At 48.9% G+C, this 20,007-nt stretch overlaps 2 protein-coding genes and 1 long non-coding RNA gene across 3 annotated transcripts in view; 1 reads left to right on the forward strand and 2 right to left on the reverse strand.

The window, feature by feature from the left end:
* Window positions 1-680: 680 nt before the first annotated feature.
* mau2 (MAU2 sister chromatid cohesion factor) lies at window positions 681-7,065 on the reverse strand. The gene is made up of 18 exons (XM_037469478.2): window positions 6,786-7,065; window positions 6,355-6,438; window positions 6,071-6,166; window positions 5,732-5,826; window positions 5,141-5,168; window positions 4,821-4,976; window positions 4,573-4,719; window positions 4,116-4,206; window positions 3,899-4,002; window positions 3,738-3,815; window positions 3,193-3,258; window positions 3,008-3,091; window positions 2,421-2,470; window positions 2,217-2,294; window positions 2,021-2,132; window positions 1,476-1,566; window positions 1,219-1,346; window positions 681-1,068 (listed from the first exon to the last, which is right to left on the reverse strand). The coding sequence occupies exons 1-18, from the start codon at window positions 7,017-7,019 to the stop codon at window positions 994-996; spliced, it is 1,797 nt and encodes a 598-aa protein (XP_037325375.1). The 5' UTR covers window positions 7,020-7,065; the 3' UTR covers window positions 681-993.
* A 565-nt stretch (window positions 7,066-7,630) lies between these two features.
* LOC119216540 (mitochondrial coenzyme A transporter SLC25A42-like) lies at window positions 7,631-11,958 on the forward strand. The gene is made up of 8 exons (XM_037469479.2): window positions 7,631-8,102; window positions 8,340-8,510; window positions 9,467-9,578; window positions 9,744-9,769; window positions 10,025-10,191; window positions 10,311-10,427; window positions 10,512-10,663; window positions 10,847-11,958. Exons 2-8 carry the CDS (start codon window positions 8,424-8,426, stop codon window positions 11,170-11,172), a joined length of 987 nt encoding a protein of 328 aa, XP_037325376.2. The 5' UTR covers window positions 7,631-8,102; window positions 8,340-8,423; the 3' UTR covers window positions 11,173-11,958.
* Window positions 11,959-18,005: 6,047 nt separating this feature from the next.
* LOC119216551 (uncharacterized) overlaps window positions 18,006-20,007 on the reverse strand; it is a 13,318-nt gene continuing 11,316 nt past the window's right edge. Inside the window, exon 3 of the long non-coding RNA XR_009956719.1 lies at window positions 18,006-18,067. This is a non-coding gene — a long non-coding RNA (uncharacterized LOC119216551). The remainder of the gene's footprint in view (window positions 18,068-20,007) is intronic.

Below are 20,007 nucleotides of genomic sequence, written 5' to 3' on the forward strand. Positions count from 1 at the left end.
AATAAAGGTTCAACGAGTGGCAAATCTATACAAACTGTAAAGAAACATTTTAGCAGAGCGATCAAGACAAAATGAAAATAACAAAATAAATTTGCTTTTTTGAATATGTGAAGATAACTGAGCTTCAAAAGATTTTAAACAAATGAATACATCGTCGAGGAATTTTTATATTATGGAAAAATACATCAGTTGTGTTGCTTTAAAAAGGGAACGTGGCGAAACTCGCAGCCACCAAATGATATAAAACCTACATGTATTTAAAATCTCGTCCGATATTTCGGTCCCCAATACAATGCACGCCACCTTTCCATATCGTGACATTTTTCAACTGATTAATATGTGAAAATATATTACAAGATGTCTCTATTCTTTCGAATATAGATTTTGTGCAAAGAAAAAAAACAAAAAAACAACCAAGAATTATTGTTAGCAACCCAAACTGTTGTACAGGGAGTCCACATCAGTAACTTCCATGCATGAACAAAACAAACAGGATCCATACAAAAAAGGCAAGATGTAAAATATTTACCAACAGATACAAAAATATTGACATGAATAAATTAATTTCTTCTACATTTCTTTACTGCCTGCTCCTTTATCTAACCCCCCCCCACCCCCCGAGCAATGGAAGAGAAACCCGGCGTGGCTTTACACGGCGTGTGTCCCCCCCCCTCCCTCCCTCGACTCGACACGAGAGCCGGACCCCCCGGCGTGCGTCCGTGAAATACATGCACAACGGTCGCCAAAGACGTGACGGACAGTTGGGAAGCAAATCTCGAGGAACTAATGACGTGGAGGCGGGAAATCGGTCACCTGTTAGCATCCTCTCGAGCCGCGGCTGCAGCGGTCTGATGGCGGGTCGAGGCTTCGAACTGTTGCGTTTTTTTTCTTTTTCTTCTGTTGTTTCCCCCCCGATGATGATGATGATGATGATGACGTAGCAGCTTCTGCCAGAAACAAGTTTTTTTTTTATTTATCTTTTTCCCCTTCTTCTCATAGCAGGCTTGCCAGGCTGGTGGTGGGGCCGTTCTGGGCTTGGATCTGGACCGGAGGAGGGCCGTCAGTCCACTAAAGAAAAGAAAAGATTTTTTTCAAAAAAAGGTCAGCATGATGAGGATTTTTTTTTCCATCCGCACTAAAACAGCATCAGAATCGTCATTCACTGGGCGGCGCCCGGGAGGAGCCGTCGGAGGGGGGGGGGGGGGGGTTCTCACGTACGCTGATGAGGTTGTGCTCGGGGAGGCTGCATGCGGCGATGTGGTCCTGCAGCAGCTGCTGGGAGAAGTTCTGGTGCATCTGGGCCGCCTCGTGGGCGTCCATGGTGTTGCCCAGCGCCTTGTTCAAGTCTGCAAGCACAGCGCGCACGCCTTCAGTCCAGCGCACCTCCACAACAGAGACTTCGGTGCTTCAACATGTGACAGGAAGGGTTCTGCGGTACTCAGGAAGGCCCCTTTACGAGAGAGGTGGTCACATACCTTTCAGCAGCGCCGAGGACCAGAGCTGCACCGACATGTCGGGGATCTTGCTGGCCAGCTGCATGGCGGGTACCACCATGTTGTTGCTTTCCTGAAGAGAAAAAACGGAAATCACGATGCACATCCGGGCCAGCAAAGGTCCAACACAGGTGTAAATAATCATGACTAAGGAACGGGGCCGATTAATTGAAACTGTTAGCCCAGTAGGTTTTGGTATGATTTGGGGCCTTATAACATCTTTATCCGTCAATGAATCAGCTAAACTGAGCTGGATCCATTTATACATGGTTATGGTCCAACAATAACTAAAGTTCAGAACTAAACGAGCTGGCTCATGTGTTGTATTACCATCACATCAAAGATCATTTAAGGGTAATTGTAGGCGGTAAGCAGGCATGCATTCAGTCGGTGCAGTTTAGTAAAGAACATTTCTGCCAAAGGCTTTACAAACGAAGCCCGAGCTGCTCGTGGAAACATCATCAGGGTCAAAAGAACAAAGAGGCCTAGTTTGAGGTTTGTGTCCTCCACACGTGGCCGGGTCTTACTCTGTGGTTTCCCAGCACGTAGAAGATGTGGCCCAGCAGAACCAGGGAGCAGGCAGTCAGTCGGTTCAGATCCTCAGCGTTGGACATCTTCAGGGTTTCCCGTAGGAAGCGTCTGCAGGAACCACAAGGTGTTCACATGAGAGCACGTACAGAAGAGGGGAGGGATTGCACTTCAGCAGCTTAGGATTGGACGTACTTGGCCTCGTTGTATCGTCCCTGAAAGAAGGACAGGAGTCCTCGGATGTAGAAGGCTGCAGCACGCAGGCAGTGAGAGCTGAATCCCCAAAAAAACAAAACGTTTTATTCAATCCTCTGAAGCCGTCGAGCAAAAACATGTTGCTTTAATGATTTGTGCTGTATACACACACAAGCTGTAAAAAACAAAACAAATGCCTCTTACCTTACTGGGAAGTTATGGTCTGGATTTATTCTCTCTAGGAGGCTGTACAACTAAAGGAGACGTGAAACAGAAGGAGTTTAAAGGGGTTCCCGTTTGTGTTCACACACGATGGATTCGACAGTTTGAACCAAAGTGGTCGAAAATGACAAAACACGTGCCCGAAGTGAAGGACGAATCGGATACAAATACAGTCCATACATTTCATGGATCCACTATCAACACCACATCCCGAGCACCACCTTTAGCTCATGAGATCGGGCAAATGTCAATCAGAAAACCTGTCACACATTAAAAAGCTTCCACACCGGCCCAAAAAAAAAAAACTCACTGACCAAGCAGTGAAACAGTTTGTTGGGTGAGAAAACACCCTTCAAGTTCCAAATTAAAAAAGGGTCGCCTTTAATCACGCTTCCTGTATTTCAAAATAAGAGCAAAACTGAAGCCCACTGACGAAAGAAGTTTTATGGGACATTTCAGAGATGTGAACTACTCATCTGCGCCCCCTGGTGCACAAACCACGAAAGTGATTTGTGCAGCCGTACATGTGGTTGGAACATAAAGAAGTGCCCTGTCATTCCTGCACTGACCTCCTGGTGTCGGTTCCCTTCCCGTATGTAGACGCTGGCCAAGTTGGTGACGATGTACGTCCACAGTTCCTGGTGTGTGGTGAGCTGAAACGCAACCACATCTCGGAATTAGGAGGGGAACCTCGGCTGGCGCAGCGCAGAGTGGAAGAGCGTCAGCCAACGGGGGTTCATGCCCCCGGACTCACCCGCAGCGCTGTGGTGAACTGGGCCTCGGCGTTGTCCATGCAGTTCACCGAGATGCAGTACAGGCCCTGGGATGAACACATCGCAAAAACACAGTAATGGCATCAACATCTTTCCTCTGAAATAACAGCGTTAAACAGCGGTTTATTTCCCATGCAGGATTTGGGTGTCCCTGATAATTCAGAACTTTGCATTTGAGGGTTTACACATCGACACACATGAATGTGCATTAATGTACACACACTTTGGTATATGGATATTATTTTTAAAAAAGGTTGTAAAAAGATCAGCCTGTAAAAATGATAATATAAATGTTTGATAGGTGAGGAAAAATAAGCTTTGTCATCAATGACACCATTTTTAAATAGAGATATTTTTGAATTAGGAATGCTCAAATGTAAATGACTCAAAAATAACAATTCATCCAAAATAAAAACACCTCTTTGTCAAATGAATGTAGAATTAAATTTATGAACACGGACAATGTCTGGATCAGTTTTCAGCGGAGCTTTTGAAGATATTCCGGTCTCCAGTAGGAGCTACTCACCAGCAGCGTGTGGAGCTGAGCGGCGTGGTTGGTGAACAATCTGGGCGACTGCTGGCACAGCTGACACACCTGCGAGATCTGGACGGAGGGAGCAGAGCGTTCAGCGTCACGGCGCTCGGTCCGAACCGCGCTACGCGAAGAGAAACCCGAGCAAAACGCACCTCCTGCAACGCCGTGGCCTTGTGGCCCGTGACGAGCCGACACATGATGATGTGCTCCAGCAGAATGACTTGAAAGGTGGAGAGGATGGGGCTGCAGTCCAACACTGAAGGAAAACAAGGCCCGTTTTTACAGTGTTCAAAAAAAGAAGAAGAACAAAGCAACGTTCTCTTTCACGAGCTTTTTAATATCCATTAAATCCTTCCATTGCAGACTCACTCTTTAGTTTCTCTAGTTGCATAAGAGCCTTATCGGTGTACTTCTGAGCCTTCTCCAGGTAGCCCGCCTGCATGGAGTGCATGACAGTCACCTGAAAAAACAACCAGCAGAGAACAAGCGGCGTGAAGCGATTCCAAATCATAAAAAAGGCAAAACCTCAATGAATAACATTATCCTCTATTCAACATGCTCTAGTTTGGGCCCCACAATCGGTTATGAGGATCAAAACAAAGAGCTGAATAACAGTTGGTTTACACTTGACTGCTGATCCCCTCTCTTTAAGGACTGTAAGAACCTAAACTGAGAATGGAGTTTGTGTCTGTATATTTATGCAAAACCACTGCCCAATAAAAAGCTTCCAAGCTACCAGACATTGTTGTTAAGAAACCTTTTCTTTTGAAAAGGAGAAAGTAAAACCTTCCTGTAAGAAGAATGGGAGCGACAGAAGTGGCCTCACCAGATAGACGAGGACACACATGTGCTCCTTCGGCAGCCAGTGGAAGAGGTCCGCCGGGTTGCTGGGCAGAATCTCATCGTCGTGGAGGGTGGAGATGGTCTGGATGCACTGCTGCAGCTGCTTCAGACACGGCTTCACGCTCTTCACCTGGAGGGGCGTCAACACAGCCATGTCTACCGTGCTCGGTACAACATTTTTATTTTTATTACAAAGAGTCCGCCCCACTTTGCAGGGAGCGGCTCTCCTACCTGCCCGGCATCCAGGTAGTGAGTGACCTGCAGCACCAGGAAGAAGACCCTGAGGGACTCCTTCTGGATCGGGTTTCCCTGCCAGTTTTCTACAATAGTGCCGCACAGTGTGAGCAGGGGATGCACCTCCCCCAGCTTCCTCTCCATTAGCAGCAACTATGGAGATAATAAAATAGGGTTAGGGTTATCCACAGTTAAAACTTGTTCAAATTGTGTTTTAAAACAACACTTGCTACATGCTAACTGCTATACACGACCAAGCATATGGTTGGTATTCAGTGTTTATTCTGCCATATTGTAACAGTAAAAAGATGACTTACCATTCCTTTACTGAGGAGAAACAGGGCCCTAAAGAGCAGAAAAAACAAAACAGTGTCACTATTTCTTATATGAAAACGCACTTTGTGCCACATGTGTCGGTGGCAGAGGACGCTCGGGGATCACGGCGAGCTGAAAGTCCCCAGAACTGGTTTTAACGAGTCTAGCGCAAAAGAAACATTTGACGTTTGAACCAGATGGGCGACAAAGGCCTTATTGTTTTCCTGGCAATGAGAATACGTGATTTAAGGAGGTGGAGAATAACATTTACAAAAATGCAGCCGGAGCGTTCCAGAGGATTAGGATGTAAAATCCTGTAAAAATGGTTTTAACGAACACCTTTGATGAAACAATCCCTTCCTACTACGGCTCTGCAGGCCAGGCCCTTTTTCTCTTTAAAAAGGATGCTAAACTTAGAATTAAGGAAGCGGTCACTCATCGCCTTGTTAATGCGGCGATCGTGTCGTAGAACCGTCGCCTGTGTCACATGACGCCGTTGTTCCGTTTCCCCGAGTCGGACGCTGCTTTTCAAAATCGTCTTGCGGAAATCAGACGCCAACCTGCAGTCAACCAGAGGCCTGGGTGACATTTACCTGGTATACTCCGACCCGACCACTCGGGCGTACTCGGCTCCGACCCCCAGCAGGTCACATGCTGACACCAAGTCTTTCTCCAGTGTATGAAGTTGCTGAAAGAAGCAAAAAAAAAAAAAAAAAAAAAAAAAAACACACACACACACACACACACACATTCCCGTCATTTGCTATTTGATCACAGAGTCTGGACTCGCACAACAGAAATCCAATGAGTACAAGAGTGCGCAAACAGAACAATCAGCACACTCCGATTATTCAAACTGAGCGTCGAGGTGACTTTCGCAACAACAGCAGCAGCAACGTGTGACCCCTGTGCACGGCGGCTCCGACACGTACCGCCAACTGGAACAACAACCTGCAGTGCCAGTACGGGGTCTGCTGGGAGATCTGGATCGCTTTGCGCAGGAGCGGCTTCGCAGAGTCCACCAAATTCTGAAAATTCATTAAAAAAAATTATATATATATATATATATATAAAAATCAGAAGAAAAAATAAACAAACCATGCATACAGTATTCTGCACGACACGGTGTTTTTTTTTTGACATGGTTTGTTTTTAAAGTGGGCAAACGTAACGTCGTGTGAGGAAAAAGCATATGTAGAGATAATAGTTAATTTACCTGTTGGCAGAAGAGTTCTGACAAAATGCTGGCAGCTTCGAATTTGACATCTTCAAACTGAGGGACTTGTTGGGATATAAACCACTGGGAGAGAAGAGAGAAAAAAAAAACAAGAGATAGCAAAGGTCAGCGGCGTCACATCGTCGCTGTTTGAGGAGCTTTATGAATCAAAAATAATCCCGTACAGCGGCTTATTTTATCCGACGTTAACGTCGTTGAACGGGCGAAAGCAGCCGGCCCGGGACAATTATTTCAACCCCCCCCCCAACACGACCAAGAAATACATGTAAATGTGTACTTCTTAACACATTTAACCTTCTGGAATTAAAAAAAAAAACTATCAAAAGAGTTTCGCGTTTGGCTGCGTTTGGCCGCCCGCGGCCTACACCCGTCCTCATCCCCGCTCTTTCCTGTGTCGAACGTCCCCTCACCGCTTTCTCCAGGTGGCTGCGGGCCAGCTCGCTGTTCTTGGTGTGGTGGTAGAGGACCGAGCCAAGCTGAAGATGCGTCCGGGCCTCGATCCTCTGCGGCGGCTTGAACTGAAACACCGCCTGTAGACAGTGCACGCACAGACGGATTTTGGGAGGACTGGACGTTCGGAAATGCTCCGCAAAGCCGAGAAGGGCGAGGTACCAGCGCTCCGGGGCCTCAACGTTTGACGCCATTTTCCCCGACAACAACAAGTTTTTCAGCGCTATGGCCAGAATCCCGGGTTGCCAGTTTTGGTCGAGTAGAGGCCTCAACCCGAGTGCGTAAACCCCCGAATCCATCGCCTTTTCATAAAAAATTGAATCGTGTATGATCACGAACACATGTTAAATGATTCAATAAAATACTTGTAATTCATACACACTTAAAAATGTATAATCTGTTCAAAAATATATATTTATTGATTCATTCATTGAATATAATTAAAAAAAATAATATATATAGATTTAAACAAAAATAAAGGTACAAACACAAGGTAGAAGAGATCCTCAAGCAGTGCACACATTTTGTTGTGATGCGCTCTCTGATCCTGTGATGTGCTCTAAATAACTGCATGTTGCGGGACATACTTCTCTTACTTCGTTTCTGTCGTCAACATCAAAAGTACTTTTGAAATTCTGATTAATTTTAGCCTCTCTGAAATGTATAATTCTTGAAATTAATCATATGGATTGGTATAACTATGTAACGTTACATTTCTTTTGAAACTGCTCTCATATTCAACCGAATATAACTGGAACAATTTAACTTGGACGCGAGCACAGCTGGCAACCCAACGCTCTGCATAATCTCGCGAGATTTCATCCCAGCAACGGGACTTACTCCTGGGAAATGTAGTCCAAAACACTGCCCCAGTTTGTTTGTTTTTTAAGACCTTTTGAACACCCCCTCCCTTCCAAAAAAAAAATCTTTTGCGCAGAACCGTGCCAGCGGGCGGACATTCCTCGCTGCACGTCGCCTACTAACAGACAACACGCTCCGCCGCAGCGCGTCACCGGGCTTTAACAACTTCCAGATATAAGACGACGACTACAACAACAACAACAACCAGGTGGGGGCTGTGGAGGCTACGTGGGGTGGAGGCGCAAGTGGTAAACGCGGCGGTGTCCGGAGCGAAGCCTCCGAGCGAGCAGAACGAGGCACGCGGGCGAGAATCCGCAGGCGCAGAGCGGCGTCGGACTTGTAAACACTGGGTCCCTTTGGCCGCAAACACGCAGCGCATTAGACGCACCGTTGGATTAAAGCGCTGTCTGTTTCAGGTGCGTTTGTTGGTTTGTTTTTATTGGCACGTTCTCTGTTTAGGACCACGTTGGGCTGTTTGGCTTTTGATTGGAAAAATGTACCCGGTTTGCTAGTTTTACGCTGCAAAGTAATCGGATTGAAAGGCGAAGCTCTCGGAATGACAACAATCTGTTTACAAGCCAGGCTGCGTCATGGCGGACTGTTGTTTTTAGTGCTCCTCCATACATATGTTTTTTTCCATTTCTCCTCCTCAGCGGTGTCCCCCCCCCCACCCCCCTCCTCTCCCTGAATGAGTTACTGAGTGTTCCGACGGCCTTGGTGATCCGTGAAGGGCACACATGGTCCCCCGCGTCAGCGACCACCAGAGCCCCCTGCCAGTGTCCGAGGCCGCCGGGCTGGATCTGCCCCCCTCCAGCCAAGCAAAAGTGAGTGGTGGGACACATCAGAGCAGCTGGGGGTGTGGGGGTGGGGGCGGGGGGGTCTTATGGATCAACAGTGTCCTTTACCTGGTTTACAAAAGCTTGAGGTTTGTGTTCTGTGTTGCTACATTGTAACATTGTCCAAGTTCCAGGAGGAACAATAATTCAGTTTATTGTCACAGAGCAGCTGGGGGGGGGGTGTGGAACTCCCTTGACCTTGTTTACTAAAGCTGAATGGAAACTGAGAGAAAACTGTCCTTGAAGGCCGACTGTTTGTGAATCTCTGGAGTTGTTTTCATTTAATAACAAGCTTGGATCGAAATCCTTTTCTTTTCTTTTCTTCAAAAAACGACACGCACCGATATCACCATTATCAAAATGGGACATCATTTCAACCCCCTTTAAAAGCAAGCGAGTTTGTAATAATACTTTGTTGTGTAACGGAGACGCTTTTCGGTTCCGCGTCTCAGCCCAACCAGCGCTGGAAATAGCAGAGATCTAAATCCGTCCTTGTAGTCCACACAGCATCAGGACATTTGGGGACTGTGTCAGCGCACTGGACTTCCACGTAGCCCTTTACCTCCATTATTAACCGTGAAACTCAGCGCTGAAACCCCCGGCCCCCTCTGTCACGCCAAAGTGGTGAAATGCGTTTCTTTGTGTGTGTGTGTGTGTGTGTTTTTTTTTTTTTCGTGCCGCATTGCGCTGCTTATCAGGCGGTGTGATCTTTCTTTTTTTATTGGGTCCAACTGTCCCTCCCAGCGGGAAGGTACCCCGCTCAAACATCTCGTGTCTCTTCGGCGTTATCTCTCTTTGTTTTGTCATAACACTGATGGTTGAAAAGAGCCTTTCACGAGCATCTCTTTGAGTTATCTGAAGGGGGCCGGTCCATCTATCTCATCGGTCTTATCTACAAGTCCTTTTATTAGTGTCATCACGTGACCCACGATGTGTCCCAACAGGACCTGAGGCCCAGATGGACGGTGTTGGACTCCCTGCTGTGCGGCGCGTTCGCCGGCGCCGTAGCCAAAACCGTCATAGCGCCGCTGGATCGGACCAAGATCATCTTCCAAGGCGAGCGAAACAAACGCCCCCCATGTCTTTGCATAACAAGCCGCGTTACCCCCCCCCCTCGAGCGTTGAAGCCGTCCTTAAGTCATGGCTGATCCTCTTAGTAGATGTTTAACCCGTGTGTTGCTCCACCCGGAGGTTCACTGTGTTCCTCTGTTGCTTTCGCAGTGTCCTCCAACAGATTCTCTGCAAAGGTGAGTTCAGCTTCCCGCCTCCGCAGCAGGTTGGCGGTGGGTTCTCCATCGGGTGTGAATGACGTCACAGGGACTCGTGCGAACATTTCCTATTTTGTACTGATCCAAAGCAGATCTTTGCTGTAGTGTTACTTTATACGTCCTTATGTCCCAGCACGCGTTTACACACACACTCACACACTCACTCTCTCACGTTGCACTGTGAACGTATGAGGAGTATCAGGTGAGGTCATTAAGTCGTGCTCCCCCACCCAGGAGGCCTTCCGGCTCATCTACTGCTCCTACGCCAAGGACGGGCTGCTCAGCCTGTGGAGGGGGAACTCCGCCACCATGGTGAGGGTCATGCCCTACGCCGCCATTCAGTTCAGCTCACATGACCAGTACAAACGACTGCTGGGGGGCTACTACGGCTACGAGGGCAAGTGAGTCATTTCAAACGGCACGGGATTTGGGGCTCCGGTGGGGGGGGGGGCGTTAGCATTTAGCATGTTAGCGACAGCTCACCGGGGGCCTCGTGGTGTCGTTTGTGTCTTTCCCCCAGAGCGCTGCCCCCCTTCCAGCGCTTCCTGGCCGGCTCTCTGGCCGGCACCACCGCCGCCATGCTCACCTATCCCCTGGACATGGTGCGGGCCAGGATGGCCGTCACAGCCAGAGAGATGTAAGTCCCACGAGCCCCCCTCCCCCCTACCACCGCGGGTCCCCCCTGTGTCCTTGAAGCCAACGTTGATTTGTCTTGGAACAGGTACAGCAACATCATGCACGTCTTCGTGCGCATCTCCCAGGAGGAGGGGGTGCGGACGCTCTACCGGGGCTTCACCCCCACCATCATGGGGGTCATCCCGTACGCGGGGATCACGTTCTTCACGTACGAGACCCTCAAGAAGCTGCACACAGGTACCGACAGCGGCGGGCTTTGATCCCGTCCGTTACCGCGGCGACACCGGCCCATTCTGAGACGATCAAGTCCCAGTTGCAGATGTTCTTTCTGTCACCTTCAAACCGGCCCTTTTTAATGTCGAAATTCACGCCAGCGAGGTGACATTTGACCAAAAAGTTGTGTCTTTTTTTTCTCCCCAGAAAAAAGCTCGCGGGCCCAGCCGTACCCCCTGGAGCGCCTGGCCTTCGGCGCCTGCGCGGGCCTCCTGGGGCAGTCCGCCTCGTACCCCCTGGACGTGGTGCGGCGGCGCATGCAGACGGCGGGCGTCACGGGCTGGTCGCACGGCAGCGTCCTCGGGACGGTGCGCGCCATCGCGGCGCAGGAGGGCGTCGTGCGCGGACTGTACAAAGGGCTGAGCATGAACTGGGTCAAAGGGCCCGTCGCCGTGGGGATCAGCCTCACCACGTTCGACCTGGCGCACGACCTCCTGCTCAAGCTGCAGCGGATGGGCTACTTCGCCCACTGAGCGCCGCCGCGCCCCCCCCCCTCCGAAGACGAGGAGAGCGCCTCTTTAAGTCGTTCAAACAATCACAGCCTGGACAATGGGCGGCACTTTGTGTACTTTGAGTTGTGTAAATAAGATAACGTTGCACTTTATGAGACCTACAGGAGATACGTTGATTTTTAAGTTGAGTTTTTATGGCTTTTAATTTGTTTTTTTTGTGATCTTTTGTGATCTTTTTTTTTTAAATACCCTGATCATGCCGGGGTATGAATTTTAATGAAAGGGTATTTGTGCAGTATGTTTTTATTTTAATTTCCAGTTACAGGACGGGAGTCACCGGGGGGTAGACTGGTTGCAGGAGGGTGACTATGTCAGCAGGACTGCACAGTTCCCCTGTCCATCCTGCAATGAGGAGTCATATTAATGTCTAATATGTGGACGCAGATCAAATAAATCTATATGTGTACAAGGGTTTGTTTTTATGTGCATATTATTAATCATAAGTACTGGTTCCACATGGCGGTGCAGACTCCTTTCATCAACGATTTACTCGCCTGTAAAATCATAAAAAATGTGTGAATAGCTTTGATTTTATTGCTGAATATTGTGTGTATTATTGATTTATGAGTCAATGAGTCATTTTGTCCACTTGAGGGCGTCACATGATAAGGAAATCACACTGTCAGAGACGCTCTTAAATTGGGACCACAACGGTTACAAATTCATCTTTCAGAGTTTATGTTATGTCACGTTGGACAAAAAAGTTTTTTTTCATCGTTACGTTAGAATAAAATCAATTTAGCAATATATTATTGACTGGTTATTTCTTCGTCCCCTCCACCCCTGCAAAATAATTGTATTTTCCTCGACTTAAATATTGAATGATGATATCCTCTATATGTAAGTTTGGAGCATGAACGCTGCATAATATGATGGATCACTCCTGAACCACGTGTGTGTGTATATATATATATATATATAATATGCGTGTGAGTGACCCTTCACTTTCAGCAGGTGGCAGCATCGAGGGCTCCTCTCTCTCTCTCTGCTCTCTGGTCCATCAGGGAGGGGAGTTCTTCTTGGCCTGAACTTGACCTGCCCTCCGCAGCCTGAGACGCTCCACACGCGCTGCTCACTAGTCATCATCATATTATCATGAGTGCAAAGCGTCTCTTACTGCAGCTCTTCAAAGGCAAAAATCTGACATGTTTAGTTGTGGATTCATACCTCAAAAGGAAATTACACAAGAGAACCATTGCATAAATAATTAATGTAATGTGTGTTTTTATACCTTCATGTTTTATACACCGATGTTAAACTAATGGCGATTGTAAAAAAGGGAATCATTTTAAAACATTTTAAGAGATTAAAAGACATTATAGAAAGAACTCATGCACCATCTTTTAATAACATTTATTTTTGTTTTATTTCTGTAGACAAAGCAATTCATAACAATACACACATCTATCAAGCAGATTTGATTTAACTCAATACTCTTAGACCTACATTTAAACCAACACAATAACTGTTTCAAATGAAATAAACCAGACGTCGTTTGCTACACTGCTGCAGTGGGCCGTGACTGTGAACGTGGAGGTGTCCTCCAGAACTTCACGTCCGAGATCCGTCCTTCTGTCCCCGAGTCTCTCATTCTCTGCGGCCCGCGTAACCTTGACTTAGTAACTACGGGAGAGATTCTGCCGCCACGCAAACCCAAAATAATGCCACTGGGTGGATGACGTGGAAGGAAGAGTAGTGTGTGTGTGTGGGGAGGGGGAGGGCGTTGCCATGGGTAACCTGGATGTGTGCCAGGGGAGGGGAGCGAGCCATTTGCATGTATTCAAATCTCACATGAATAATTCACCGCTGAAGCCCCCCCCTCCACCCCACACACACACCCCCGCCGGAGCGGCCGCGGACAAAAGCCGTAACAAACGGGCGAAGGACGCGCGCGAATGGCGCGTCTCCAGCACACAGCCACCCGGCCGGATCCCGTGGGAAGGAGGTGGGGGAGGTTACCAGGTTACCAGGTTACCAGGGGCACGCAGGAATATAATGCCCCTCTCGGAAACACATCTCACCCATTTCCCTTCTCAATGGGTGCATTGCGCGCTCGGTTCTGTAGTTTGACTCTGAGCTTTATGCACCGAGAGGACACCGGACCCTGGGAGGCTGAGGAGGGAACCACACACACACACACACACACACAAACACACACACCCACACACCCACACCCACACCCTGTGGTGCCCTGCAGGGGCCACACGCTGGCTGGCATCCTTCACCTTGAAGGCCTGCTTTGCCGAGCATCAATTCACCAGCACCAAAGACATGAATGAAGAGCAAAGACGATTATAAAGCGCGCGCGTGTTTATTGGGGGACTTTCGTCCTCCGTCTCCGTCCTCTGTCTCCGTCCTCCGTCTCCGTCCTCCGTCTCCGTCCTCCGTCTCCGTCCTCCGTCTCCGTCCTCCGTCTCCACGCAGCTCCTGTTGGTTGTATAAGATCCAGCATGTTGCCACTTATCCTGAAAGCTGCTGGAGCTCCACTCTCCCATTAGAGAGAGCGCTCAGGCCGCGTCGCAGGGGGCACAGACACACACACACACACACACACAGACACACAGACACACACACACACACAATCCCTGCTAGCGGAACTATAGGGTGCATAAATCTGAACACATAAATCCAGGCGCACACACACGCTTGTCCTCAGTGTTTTTGAGCTCACACATTCATTTGCATGGCGTGTTTCCATTTTAAGAGAGTGGGGGCATATTGGAGGGAGGGGGGGGGGGGTGCTTGTACTGCACCTGACATTTCCACCACTTGGCATTTGAACAAATTCCACACTAAATGAAATGCGACCCCCCCCCCACGATCTGCGTGTCAGGTAAGACACTTGAGCGGTGGAGGAGAGAGGGAGAGTCAGGGAGGGGGGCGGGGAGTCAGGGAGGGGGGCTGATTTAGGACAAATGCTAAAATCTTTAAAATCTCCCCTTCAGGGCCCTACGAAAAGTTGGGGGGAAAAAAGAGGGAGAGAAAAGAAAAGAAAAAGGTGGTTTGGGAGGGTGGGGGCTTTTCAGAATGCGGAGAACAAGAAGAGTGGGTTGAGCTGTATTCATAGAAATACCTGAAGAGAGGCGTGTTGGGGGCGTGGTCTTGCTCCCGGAATTATGCTAATTAGCTCCAGTTAGGTCCAATTTTTCACAACAAGTCAAGGCCAAGGTCGCAGGAGGAGAAGGTGGCTGTTAATGCCCCCCCCCCCTGTCACTAATCATGATGGTACAGTAAGTACACGCTCCTTCCTTTCTCTCGTCTCAGTGCCGTACTCATTCGGGGGGGGGGGGGGGGGGGGGGGCGTTAACTCGAGACACGTTAGGCGTCAGTTTGCACAGGAAGGCCGAGAGGAATATGAGGGTGTTCAATGTGTGTGTGTGCCCGTTTGTTAACATGCATGTGTTTCTTCTGCAGGAGAAAAAAGGCCCGGGGGGGGGGGGTGTTGAAGGAGACAGACTTTGCATGAGAATGGGCCGGGGTCCTGTGAACCTTCTGCTCCCTGCGTCTCAGCCGTTAGCATCACGAACTGCACTCCAAGTTTGCCTGACTTTTTTTAAGGCAGCAGAACCCCCCCCCCACACACACACACACACACACACACACCAGCCCCTCCTCCCTGCCATCCCATATCCTGACTCCACCTTAACACCCCTTTTTTTCCCCCAAAAAACCTCATCTGATGGGGGGGGGGGGGGAACAATACGGAGAACAACAACAACATGTCGTCAGCTTTCATTCTGCTCACAATGCATTTGTTTATCATCGTTCTTCATGTTTCATCAAACAGCTTCTATTTCCTCCCTGTTTCACCGGCGGGACACAGTGTAACTGCAGAATAAACAGTTTGAATAAATGTTGTTACGTAAACAGATGTTGTATATTTCAGTGGGTTTTATCTTATTGAACATCGGAGTCGTTGTGTAACGCCCGTCGGCTCTTAAGATGGTGAAGATAAGATGTTATACAATTAAGACAATTTGGAAAAACATTATAGCCGGTAAACACGATATCTGATATCGAGTAGTTATTGTTATTGTGACCACGATGTACCAAGACCAATAGTTTTTATTCAAGAGGACTAATGACCGCATTTGTTTATTGTGGAAATAACAATTAATTAATAAATCTTCTTTCTAATTACACCTCCTTCCAAGAGCAAATTCAACCAATCAGTGTGTGTGTGTGTGTGTGTGTGTGTGTGTGTAAAATAATGAAAGGACAACATTTGTTACATCAAAATTTGAGGAAATGCTTTTATTCATTGCATCACAGTAATAACATGATGTACATTATTGTTTAAAGATGCTAAATGACACTGTGGTTTTATCCTGTTTATTCACATTTAGCCTGGCGCGGTAAATCAAGTTTAAATGAGCGTTTTCTTTGCTGCTGTCCTTCTTTAACTGTACTTTACATGCGATGAAAATAAACACCCTAAAGAATCTCATATTTGACTTTCCAGCTTTGTGCTGCAGGATGTCAGAGACCGACATTTAAAAGAGAATTAGTCGACCCCCGATGGGTCCGTTCGGGTCCACAAGGTCAGAAGGACGTCTGGTAAACTGGGAGAGGCTGTGAGATGGAATCCTGCAGGTTTGAACCACAACATTTCAAACAGGAACGTGTTTCATTTCATGTAGAGCCGAGACGGGGGACATAAGGACTACGACACATTTTGTATTCTTACTCTACAGAAACTTGACAGAAAAAGAAAAAAAACATATTTGAGTAAAAAAATAGATAAGGAGAGACGAGTCATTTTATATTTCAACACAAGCTAACAACGTTTCACGCAGGTGTTCGGCCACCAAGCCGCCAGGTGACATGATGCGTAACTCTATCTGTAGGTGTTATGGTATCATTCCCACCATTAAAGAGCTTTTCCACCTTCCCAATGACCTCCGCCTCGCTTCACGGGACACAGAAAACGACCTGATGGCGCGTGCGTGTGTGTGTGTGTGTGTGTGTGTGTGTGTGTGTGTGTGGGTCACCGCGCACACACACACACGCACGGCGTGGTGTCTCCGCAGAGCGTCCGCCCCGTGGAGCCGTAGAAGCGAGCGTGGGGGAATCCGGCGCTGGCCAGGAGGCATGTTGCACCAGGCCATCTCACGGCTGGCTGGACGCTGCCTGGGTGGCCCCCCCCCCCCCCACCGGGGTCAATACTGCTGCACTGGTGACTGGACACACAGAATGGGATAATCTCCTACTTTCTTCCAGTGCCACACACACACACACACACACACCTTATACGCGGCGGCGGCTTGCCTGGCCTTAATTTTCAGGTCAAGACCAGTCGGGGGGGGGGCGAGGGGGACGGTGTCGTCGGGGGGGGCAGAGGGAGAGCACGGGAGCCCATTTCAGCCAGAGCAGTGGAGCACACTGGGGGCACTGGGGCATCCCCTCTACTGGCTGCTACTGGGGGGGGGGGGGGAACAAAAGGAGGTGTGATCTCCACAAAACATAGGAGCCCTGTGTGTGTGTGTGTGGGGGGGGGGGGGGGGGGGGGGTTATGAATGTGTATCATTGTTCAGAGTTTCCTTCAGGTCCAGCAACTCGCTTCAACCCCCCCCCCCGCTGCTCACACACAGAGGCGCCTAATTGACACCACAGATTTAGGCCACCGGGGTTTAACTGTCCCCCCTCCAGCCCTTCAGCCTGCTTACTGGAATAATCAGAGTCCTCCAGGAGGAGAGCTTCTTCTCAGGTGAAACGCGCAGATATTCCTACAAAAGCAACATAAAGCACCTCTGAAACCCCCCCCCCCCCCCCCGTTCCAAAGCCCATCGGCCCACACTGAAAATGATTAAAACCCCCTTTTTACAGACAAACAAAATTGCTACAAACAAATAGGCGCTTTAGTTTCTTAGCGAACGTCATTGAAAAACATGGAATACATTTTGTGGGACTACTTTCTTGGTCTTTTTACAGCGCTGGGACGGTGTGTGAGAATGACTTCAGATAACAAACATATAATGACAATGACGGGGGAAAAAAAGTCACGATGACTCTTCAAGAAAACTAAGTCTATTCAGTCCTGCCACATGAAGCCTTTCATTAAGTTTAAATGATGGAACCGGGGAAATGTTCCAGTACAGAAAACACACCTCACCAGTTCACCATCTTCCAATACCTACTCGCTCACCTGCTGCCACTGTATTTATAAACGGGATAAACAAAAGTATTGTTGGTGAATTGGTCTCGAAAAACGTCTTCTTTGAAACTATATTGTTGTGTACACACTGATGCTTTAATGTAGGAACAAGAATCAAACAGAGGAAGAAAAACCACCAAGACAAGTTTTCATTGCAGATATGTTTGAACTTTATTGAGATTTACAGATGGTGTCAGGGACTCTTCAATCATTCTATAATAAATGAGCTACTTTTAACTCTGAAAAAGACTGCATGAATTTGCGTGTGTACATAATGTCACGAAGGCAAAGGGGGAAAGTAATTCAACAGCCACAAACTCTCGTCAAACACTAAAAGGTAAATTACTGAGTGTGGAAGAAGAAGCCCTCGGGGGTTTCATCCAATCTCCAACCGTAAATTGCTCTCAAATCCAGTAATTCATACCTAATGAAGCTAATTCAGGAAAATATTGCTCGGCGGCTCAATTTTTACACTTCAGACGGGCCGTTGAAATCGATCCGGCCTTTTTTAAACGCACCTTTTTTCGGATGCGTGTTTTTTTTACGACTCACCTGTCCGCGTCCTTCAAGCTGCAGCCAGTTAGCCGCACACCGCTAGCGCCGCGCTAACTGGCTGTACGTTTGCCCGGAGGGAGGGGGAGGTGGGGGGGGGGGGGGGGGGTCAGACGACGTGGTCGTTGGGCTCGTCTCTCGCGCTGGCGTCTGTCGAGACACGAAAACAAAATGAATAAAGAGTGATTAGTGAAAAGAAGACTCCTCCCCGTGTGTAATTAGTCCTCTAATCCTCGGCCTCCCTCGACAACATTACATTGACCTTAACGCCAGGAGGACACCAGAGAGACAGATTGGACGTCAAAGAGGCGCAATCTGTGCTTATTGAATCAAATGCACACCGGCACCAGGACGCTGTCTGCGCCTTCACCGCTCGCCACATGCACCAAACTGTTAATGTTTACTGCCCGGGGTGGGGGGGGGGGGGCTCTGCGTTCATGGTTGTGCGGCTGTGTCTGTATCCATGGTGTGCGTGACCCCGGAGCTGGCAGACAGTCACGGGTCAGAGGTCTAGGTTGAGCCTGTCTGGGGCCTCCTGGCTGACCCCAACGCCTGCAGCGCAAACGCACGCTTAAACACATTGGGGGAGGGGGGGAGGGGGTGGGCTGCCGCCCCCCTACCAGACTAATATCACCTTTGGGGATTAGGATCCAGACAAGAAACACGTTGACCCCAAACACACACACACACACACACACACACACACACTCAGACAGACCCTGGATCTGCTTGGTCATAAAACAGGGCTAGGAGCGAGCAGCTAACGGCGAGCTAGCTGGCTACATCGCCGCGGTGACGCCGCGAGGACCGAGGGGGGGGGGGGCGTCACCGCGCAAACACGAGTAGGGCCGGTGCGAGACAGCCGGAGTTGTCCGAGGTGGGGCTTGTAAATGTGTGAAAAACGCTCCAACTGCATCGCTGAGAGGGAGCACGCAGCTCGGGAACGCGTCAGATGTCAAGCGCTTTAGCTCGATTTGCATTTAACCCGATGAACTGATGTAGCTGCAGGAAGCGAAAGGCCCAGAGCACAGATCAGCATACAAGGCAAAAAAAAAAAAAAAAAAGAATCAAAGAGGAGCGGGACGGCAGGATCTGAGCACAAGAAACAAGAAAAAAGGGTCCGATTCAGAGAAGCCGACGGGCTTCACTGCCGGGCCACCGGGAAAACTCCCCAAATAAGCCCCAGTGTTAAGCCCACTAATCCCCTGCATTATTGCAACATCTGTGAGGGCCACAGAGGCTCTGCCAGTGATTAGCAAGACAGATGTAAACAATATCCTGGGCTGAACAGGAGAGGACGGAAAGGACGAGTAAAGTACAGATGGATGGAGAGAAGGTGGAGAATACAAAGCAGGTGAGGTGATGTGGGGGGGGGGGGGGGGGGAGGGGGGGGGCAGAGTGTCCACGGTTTTTTTTAGAAGACCAAAAAAGAAGAAGAAGGAGGAGTGAGCATCTGGTGCGAATGAGTCGAGACTTGATGGGGTACAGTAGATGGGGGGGCAGAAGGTGACACAGCGCGAGGGGGAGAAGGAGCAGCAGATTGGGAGACGGCGGACCCTCGGGGGGGGGGGGGGGGGGGGTCCTGACGAGACACCAGGGAGACGCGCCTAATTTATGCAGAGTCGGGGAGAACCAAGGGGTGCTATAGAGAGATGGGGGAAGGTAGCAGAGTCTCTTTTGGTGAGACAACAAGGGGACGGGAAGGAGGCGGGGGGTACGGGGGGGGCGGGAAGGGTTGGTAGGAGGCTGCTACCCGTGTCCATCCGACGTCCCATTAAGGTTCGGGACAGGGCATGGGGAACGAGGCGGTAAAGGGGGAGGAGGAGAAATGGAGGGGGAGGCCACGCTTTACTCCCTCTCTACTAGAGGTACACACCCCCCCACCCCCCCCTCCCAATCCAATCGCTATTCCCACCCTACCCCAGTCTTCCTCTCCTGTCTGGCTACCGCTTCTAAAAAAAAATCCTTCAATAATCTTTAAAAAAAGTAAAACTAAAGAAGACGCTGCTTCTTTCCATATTGAGTTATGGAGAAAAAAAAAATCTGTAGCTTTAATATCAAAGTATCAGTTCCAATATCACTCCTCCACC

The sequence above is a fragment of the Pungitius pungitius genome, chromosome 7 (assembly GCF_949316345.1).
Source record: "Pungitius pungitius chromosome 7, fPunPun2.1, whole genome shotgun sequence".
NCBI classification, from domain to species: domain Eukaryota; kingdom Metazoa; phylum Chordata; class Actinopteri; order Perciformes; family Gasterosteidae; genus Pungitius; species Pungitius pungitius.